This window comes from Aegilops tauschii, chromosome 2 (genome assembly GCF_002575655.3).
Source record: "Aegilops tauschii subsp. strangulata cultivar AL8/78 chromosome 2, Aet v6.0, whole genome shotgun sequence".
In the NCBI taxonomy this organism is placed as follows: domain Eukaryota; kingdom Viridiplantae; phylum Streptophyta; class Magnoliopsida; order Poales; family Poaceae; genus Aegilops; species Aegilops tauschii.
Genome location: NC_053036.3, coordinates 379,300,145 through 379,308,397, shown reverse-complemented (window position 1 = coordinate 379,308,397; position 8,253 = coordinate 379,300,145). Strand labels below are relative to the sequence as shown.

Genomic DNA, 8,253 nt, shown 5'->3' with positions numbered 1-8,253 from the left:
AGTAGCGCTGCCAAGTCGTGGTGGCCTTTGTCGCTCGATTTCAAGCTTGGGGAAGGGAGACGCGCTTGGTTCCATGGCGTTGATCCAGGTCGCTAGGAGGGGTGGTTCACCGTCATTGCCCTTCACTTCGCTTCGTCGGTGCGGTGATTAGGCTTAGTGCAAGAGTGGAAGAAGGGGACGGGGATACATAGAGGTCGCATTGTGTTTCTTCGCTTGGATGTTGAATCGACCACATACGAAAGACGCAGGGCCCAATAGGCCAGATTAACAGCAAATCAAGGATTTTGTCACAGGAGTACCGGGATTAATTGAAGATCCAATGCTCAGAGATGACCATAAGTCCAGACTCGAACGTAAAAATGATGATGATCTGAGAGCGCTGGATTAGCGCATAATTTTAATGTCTCTAATAAATGAAGAGCCATTCTTCTCATTAAACATCAACAACCATCCCTTTCTTCCTCAAGTTTATGGAAGCTCCATAATACTACGGGCCTGTTCGGCAACGGACCACTCCCGTGACTCCATTCCGCTCAACGCTGGAAATGAGGAGTGACAGAATGGCTGCTCCACAAAAATGAACTGCATGCCGCCCCTCTCCACCACTTCAGCTCGGCGGAGTTGGGAGCCGGAGTGTTTCCGAACGGGCCCTACCTATGGATGCATACATCCAAATGGGGCGTTTAGTGATCGGATCTAAGACGTTATTTGGATGTCTTTTCTTAAAAAAAAACAGCGAAAATGCAATAGGCAGTGACCCTTCTGAAAGCAGCTTCAATAGGAAAGAATGAAAAGCAATTTAATTAGATACAGTACGAATCAATATGAACGGGAACGCATTACAGGTGTTTAATTAGCAGGTTGCAGAGCGTAACAAGCACATCGCAAAATCAGAGCCTCTGAGGCTCAAACACCAGACGACGGGTAGACAAGCAAATCAACCCAATGTAACACCAAACAATCCAATCCACAGCTGCCGCCTCATCACGAGCAGATGGGGCACCGGACGAGGCCGTTCTCGTTGCACTCACCGCACTGGACCATCTCCTTCCGCTCGCCGTCGACGCGCACCTTGCGGCTGCCGTTGCAGTCCCTGCACATGACGAACCTCACGCCGGCGCATCCCGCGCACCAGACCCGCGCCCGCGGCAGCCCCTGGAGCAGGGCCTTGAGCTTCCCCTCCTCCTCCATCCTCGTCACCTCGGCCGCGCCGCCCACGTGCTTGCCCCGGACGAACACGGCGGGCACGCGCAGCTCCCGCCCACCCAGCAGCAGCCGCAGCTCCTCCCGGTAGCCCGAGTCCATGGACACGTCCCGCTCGATGACCTTCACGTCGTGGGCCTCGATCGCGGCGCGCACCGCGTTGCATTCCTCGAACGTCTTGCGGATGCCGCGGAGGGTGGTGGTGTAGAGCACGACCGCGTCCGCGCCGCCGGGCGGGCACTTGCCCTCCGCCACGATCGCCGGAATCACCTTCGGCTGCTTGGGCTTCTCGGATCCAATCACCCGCTTGATGTGCGCGCCTTCCTCCGACAGCTCGCGCTCGATGGACGCGAGGAGCTCCGGGTCGAACAGCGGGCTCAGGCTCCGGCGCGACGACGACATGCCTCCGGTCTCGGCCGCGCTGGGCTTCCGGGCGACCCGGGCGCTTCCCGGGGAGAATCTCTTGGACGCCCTGGACAGCTTGGAGTTGTCGATGGAGTTGTACGGGCGGAGGACCCTGTCCTCGTCGGCGACGTCGCTGGGCTTGCTGTTCTCCTTCCCGGAGCAACGCTGCAGCGGGCTGTTCTCCTTCCCAGGCGTGTTCCTCCGCTTCGCCGACGACCTCTTGGGCGACGACAGGGCCATGGCGAGGACCCTGGCCGGAGACCAACGGCCGGGCTTGGCCGGCTTCTTGGCAGGCGAATCGGCGTCCTCCAGCCCGGCCATGATCTCCCACGCATTGATCACCTCCATGCCGGTCTCCGGCTTGGCCGCCGGAGCCGGTTTCTTGGCGTCCGGGACGACGAGGGGCGGCGGGCGCTTGGCGGACGCGCGCTTCCACTCCCGGCTTATCGGCTTCTCCTGCTCCTGCGGCAACGGCAGGTCCTTGGCTCCCGCCGTGGCGGTGGCGCCGTGCTTGGCCTGCAGGTCGAGGACGCCGTAGGTGGTGGAGGTGAGGGATACGACGTGGTCGACGCGGCCGCGCACGGTGGCGCGCGCGGCGCCGCTGCGGCCTCCGGGCCCGGGCGGGAGGAGCTTGGACGAGATGCAACCCATGGGCGCGGCGGCGACGGGGACGGCGACGGCTACGGCGACGGAGAAGCACTCCTCGCTGCTCTCTCTGACGGCGTTCTTTCCTCCTTTGGCTTTGTTGACCAGTGGGCGAGAGAGAATGCGGGCTGATGACTGGCTGGATCGAGGAGATTTTGTGGTGTTTGTATTGTGTAGTGGCGCAACGGTCGTCAAGTGCGTGCAGTTGCTGCAGATTTAGTTTTTCTTTTACTACTTTCCTCGTGTGGTGCGGTGCTCTCGTTCCATTCCAACGGTCGAATCGACTGGGGGAGAGGGTTGGTGCCCGCGCCAGAGAAGAGGAGGGTCCGCAAACCGAAAAAAAGTGGCGCGGCCCGTGTCAGCATGTATCTATCCGTTGAGTCGCGCACTATTGGATTGGGCTGGCCTCTCCGGCCTCACTGGGTTGGGTTCCCATTTCATTTCATCTCGCGTGGGAGCCCATAAAGTCTGAGACTTTTCAGTTTTACTTCTTTTTAAAAAGTACATTTATTTCATCGTTTCAGCCGCGTTCGTCTTTGACCAACCGTACTGTAGTTCCTTTTTCTTCCCGGTGAGATAAATAATTTTACTTCTGGAGTACTACTACCATATAGGAGTAGTACACATTGCCTTTGTTTTTTTCTCCGACCAGTGAGCGAGTGATAAGATTGTGCCCCAAAGAAAGAGTAGTATAAGTGAAACTACATACAAAAGTCAAACACCGATTTAGCACAATGATACTACTACTAGCTGTACAAAAGAAAGAGACGGGTCCATACACACTGCACGAGAGAAGATCAGAGCTTAGTTTTGTTTAGCACGGGCGCAAGCAGGCAAGTACGCTGGTTGCCGCCTCGGCAACCGTGAATGTACAGCTGTTCCCGTGCCTACCAAAGCACGCAAGACTCACTACAACTCAAGATGTGTACACAACTGCCCCCTGTTCCTGAAGCACGCAAGCGATTCAAACCAAGCACCGCCCATCTCCATGCGGCCACCGCCGCGAAGCAATTTGCTTCACATCTCCCAGACCCAGAACCGGCCGCGGGGGCGACAGAACTGGAACGTCCACCGTCGGCGACCCCGACACCGCGGGCTTCGGTTCACTCGCCCCAGATTCACCTTCCCGACGGTTGTCCGAGTCAGAGCCGCACAAAAAGCCACGAAGCGCGGAGGCGACGCTCGCCCAGCACCCGCTCCGCTCCTCGACCTGCTCCTCCTCCCCGCGCGGCGCAGGCGCAGGTGCGGGCATCGCCGCGCGCCTCTCGGACCGCACAGCCCCAAAGCACGACACCTTCGGGGACACAGGCTCCGTGCCCACGGCCTCGCTCGCGAACACCCTGGCCCCTGCGGCCGGCCGGCGCCAGCCGCGGCCGACCACGGGAGAGCGCCGCTGCTGCACGACCATCTTCCCGGCAGGCAGAACGCCCACCACGATTGCCTCCAACTCCAACCTCTTAGGCGCCCTCGACGCGCCCTTGTTACGCGTCGTCGTCTCTTCCGCCGCGGTCTTGGGGTTGGAGCTGCCCTTGGTCGACCCGTCCCGCTCCAGCGCCGCGCCGGTCGGCCCGGACCAGCCCCAGATAATCCGGCGCGACTGCTCGTGGGCGTTGGCGACGTCGACGTCGGAGGCGATGGTCTCGCAGGCGACCTTCGTCGACCTTGACTCGCCGCCGCCGACGCAGAAGAGGGACTCCAGATCGAGCTGTGGCATCCTTTGCCTCTTCTTGCCTGCTGCTAGGCAACAGTTGTGAGTGATTGCTATCAGATGTGTATGGCTGGGAACTGGGACTCTGGGAGTCGGAGGTTTGGTATAAAAAGGGAGGCGACAAAGGCATGGAAATTTCGAAAGGTTGGCTTGGCTGAGGAGCGCCGCGACGGCGGCGACTGCCGAGTGCCGAGTGCCGTTGGGAGGGTCGTTGAGTGAGGTGCGGGTTACCGGGGAAGTTTTGGAGTTTGCTCCATGGAATGATGGCGTGTTTCAGCGCGCAGGTCAGCAGCTCTGCGGCAAGTGGATTTTCTCGTGTCCTCGAGCTGCCGAATGGAACCGCCAGGCGAGAGGTGTGACTGTGACGTACTGCCGGCTTTGGGTTTCTTGGGTCACATCTGAATTGGTCTTTCTACTCAGTTTCTCGACTGTTACTTGAAATTGTCATATAAACTAAATATGCATTAAGAGCAACTCCAGCGGGCTGACCTAAACGGACGGCGATTTCGGCCGCTTTTTTGTCCGCGGCCAGGCGGACACGGACATCCGCTTCCGCGTTTGGGTCGGCGTATGCGCCCAACGCTCGCCCGACCCATTTTGACGGTGCGGACAAAAAAAACTGTGCATGCATATTTAAAATAAAAACAACTTAGTTAAACATTAAAGCCGGCCAGGAAGGCCGGCGAGAGTCCACGCGTCCACGTTAGCATTAAATAAAACTAAAAAAACTAAACTACGAGATGGCGCGCTACCCTAGGCGTCATCGTCGTCGTCCTCGGGGTTGGTGAGGTCGATGAGCGTCGGCGCAGGGCCGGCCCAGGGGAACGCCGTGTTCCAGACGGCGGCGATGTAGGCCGCGGGCAGCTGTTCCGGCGCGGGGGGCTGTGCGGCCGCCTGTGCAGCCGCGGCCTGGCGCGCCTCCTCCTCGAGGTCGCGCTCGAGCATCTCCTCGCACTCGCCGCAACGGCGCTCCTCGGCCAGCCGGCGCTGGCACCACATCTCGAGGTACGCCTGCTCCTGCGCCGGGGACGCCCCCATCCAAACCGGTGGCGCGGACACCCACTCACGCAGCACTCCCGTCCAGGAGTAGCGCTCGATGGGCTCGGGCTCCGGCTCCGGCTCCGGCTCGGGCTCCGGGTCGGCCTTGACGCGGCGTCGGGGAGGGGACGGCGGGGCCACCGGCGGCACCACGCAATCGCCGGCCACGGAGAGGGGAAGGGCCTGCGCCATGGCCGCCTCGTACCGAGCCTCCTCTTCCTCCACCGCCTCCACCTGCGCCGCTCGTCCTCCCCGCTCTCGCGGTAGACCGCCGCAAGGGCCGCCTGGTAGGCGTCCTCCGGCGCCTGGTCCTCCTCGCGGACGACGAGAGGGGGCGGTGGCATGCTGCGGTCGACCTCGCGCACGCCGCGTCGCCTCGCCTCCTCGTGCTCGAAGGCGAACCACCTCTTCCAGTTCGGCGAGTCGGTGGCGTAGGTGGCCTCGCGGCGCTGCTCCGGCGTCAGCAGCACCCGCCGGCGCCGCACCTCCTCCGCGTGCGCCCTAGCCGACTGCGGCGCCGCCGGCACTGGGATCCTATCTGGATCCAGATGCCAGTCGTGCGGCAGGGTCATGTCGGGGTACGGCAGAGGCTGGCGGTGCTGCCAGTGCCACTCCGCCTGGTGCACTGGCACGTTCACGCGCACCCTCTGCCGGCGAGCCGGCGCCGGCGGAGGCGGTAGGAACTCCGAGGGGAAAGGGACGGCGGGGGCCTTGCCCTTGGCCTTGCTGCTGTTGCCGGCGCCGGAGAAGAGCCCCATTTTGGCTAAGGTTGGCTAGGGTTTGCCGGCGACGGGGGAGCGAGCTTGCCTAGACGTGGACGACGAGTTTGGATGAGGAGGGCCCCGCCGCACGGTCGGCTTAAAAAAGGGCGACCGCCGTCGCTGACGTGTGGGCCCGTGATCATAAATTAAGCTCACCGCGTGGGCAGCGGGTAGTTGGACGGCCGCCAGGTGGGGACGCGGCGGACAGCGGAAGGCGCGCATGGCGTTTGTTCGGCGTCCGCGCCGACGCATTTGGGGCACAAATTTGGGCCGCAAATGCATCGGCGCGGACGCGAAGCGGACGTGATTTGGGTTTGGGTCGACGCGTTGGGCCACCACTTTTGCCCGCGCTGACCCAAACGGACGCGGGCGGACGAAATGGGTCGCCCCATTGGAGTTGCTCTAATTTATCACTTGGGTCCATAACTCACTTGTAGAGCATTTGACTGCAGATCAAGAGGTCTCCGGATCGAACATGGATGGGCCTTACTCGGCCAGGATATAGGCTCTCGATCGGGCATGACCCCACAGGAGGAAGTGCATATGCCAGGATGAAGGCATTTTGCTCTAACATCATCAAAAGGCTTGCGCCTCCCCTCATCAAGGAGGTTCAGGCTTCATCGCTTTGACTTGAGGCCACTCCCTATACCCCGCGACGCACAATTAGAGCTACTACATGTGCCGGTGCTGCTGTTCCATCGAAGGTGACGCCGGCGGAAAATGTGTTGCTACATGCACTTAGACTCGCTCCGGATGACCTAAAACCTTAATCGCAGAATCATGCAAGATTTTAGGTCATTTGTGGATGAATTGGAGTTAAAGGAGTTATACACGTATGGAAGACACTTTACCTGGTCCAATGAAAGAGACTGCCCGACTCTCAGAAAGATTGACAGGGTGCTTGTATCTGTGGATTGGGACTTGGCAAATCCGAATTGCTTCCTTCAGGTGTTGGGCTCCAATGTTTCTGATCATGTGCCCCTTCACCTTAGCACCAACGCTATTAGCAACCCCAAGAGGAGATTTCGCTTTGAAGTTTATTGGGCTAAGTTGGATGGTTTCGAGGATGCGGTGAGGGAGGCTTGGGAGTGCGACCCAACCATTGTTGATCCGTTCAAAAGACTTGATGCCCTGTTCAGAAACACGGCCGCTGCCTTACAAGCCTGGGGGCAGAAGAAGACCGGCAACATCAAACTCAAGCTTGCGGTTGCTAATTGGGTGATCCTGAGATTGGAACAGGCACAGGAATGGCGACAGTTGTCTATGGAAGAACTTTGGCTGCGAAGGGCTCTTAAATTGGTTGTGCTCGGCCTCGCATCACTTGAAAGGACAATTGCGAGGCAAAGATCGAGAATTAGGTGGATCAGAGCTAGAGATGCAAACACGCGATTATTTCAGGCGGTATCTAATGGCAGACGCATGAAAAATTACATTGCACATGTCAAGAAAGGGGAGGAGATCGTCACTGAGCAGGAACAAAAGGAGCATGTTTTTACCGAGGCATACAAGAATCTCCTTGGCAAGCATCAGGCAAGAGATTATACTTTGGACATGGACTACTTGGGGTTGGAAGCAGCAAATTTACAGGAGTTGGATGCCATTTTTACGAAGGAAGAAATATGGAATGTTATCAAGGAACTTCCAGCGGATCGAGCACCTGGCCCAGATGGTTTCATAGGGATTTTCTACCAGAAGGCATGGCAGATCATAAAGCATGACATTATGGTAAGGATCATGAAACTGTATGTTGGAGATGGACGTGGGTTTTCCAAGTTAAATAAGGTGCTAATTACTCTGATACCCAAACGTCCGGATGCTGAGGTAGTTGGTGACTATCGACCACTCGGCCTCACGCATAGCTTCGTGAAGCTGTTTGCCAAAGCTTTGGCATGCCATGCTAGAAGGAGGATGCCGGATATTGTGGGGGCTAATCAATCGGCGTTCATCTCAGGAAGATGTTTACACGATAACTTTTTGCTCGTTAGACAGATTGCCAGGAAGATCCACGCAAGGAAGATAGTGGGAGTTTTCCCGAAGCTCGACATAACGAGAGCTTCCGATTCCTTGGGCTGGCCGTTCCTTTTCCAGGTGCTGCGTCACAAGGGTTTTAGCAAAAGATGGATTGGATGGATTGCAATTCTGTTGCGAACAACGAGCACTAAGGTGGTTGTTAACGGATGCCCAGGAGAAAGTTTTGCACATGCTTGCGGCTTGCGCCAAGGAGACCCAATTTCGCCGCTTTTGTTTGTAATCGCTATGGAGGTCCTCTCAGGTATGTTCAGGAAGGGAGCAGAGGAAGGGGTTGTCAGTTCTTTCAATGGGATTTCGGCTACACATCGCTTGTCGGTATACATGGATGACGTGGCCCTCTTCATCAAACCTACAAATCAAGACCTCACCTTCGTTAAACATGCCTTGGACTGCTTTGGGACTGCATCTAGGCTGGTTGTCAGTTACACCAAGTCCAAATCAATCATGATCAGACAAACTAAG

General features: G+C 58.1%; 2 protein-coding genes across 2 annotated transcripts; both read right to left on the bottom strand.

The window, feature by feature from the left end:
- Positions 1-778: 778 nt before the first annotated feature.
- Positions 779-2,480, bottom strand: LOC109759440 (uncharacterized). The gene has a single exon (XM_020318256.4). It carries the CDS (start codon positions 2,257-2,259, stop codon positions 985-987), a length of 1,275 nt encoding a protein of 424 aa, XP_020173845.1. The 5' UTR covers positions 2,260-2,480; the 3' UTR covers positions 779-984.
- A 441-nt stretch (positions 2,481-2,921) lies between these two features.
- On the bottom strand, positions 2,922-4,346 carry LOC109759442 (uncharacterized). The gene has a single exon (XM_020318264.4). It carries the CDS (start codon positions 3,965-3,967, stop codon positions 3,218-3,220), a length of 750 nt encoding a protein of 249 aa, XP_020173853.1. The 5' UTR covers positions 3,968-4,346; the 3' UTR covers positions 2,922-3,217.
- Between the last annotated feature and the right edge of the window lie 3,907 nt (positions 4,347-8,253).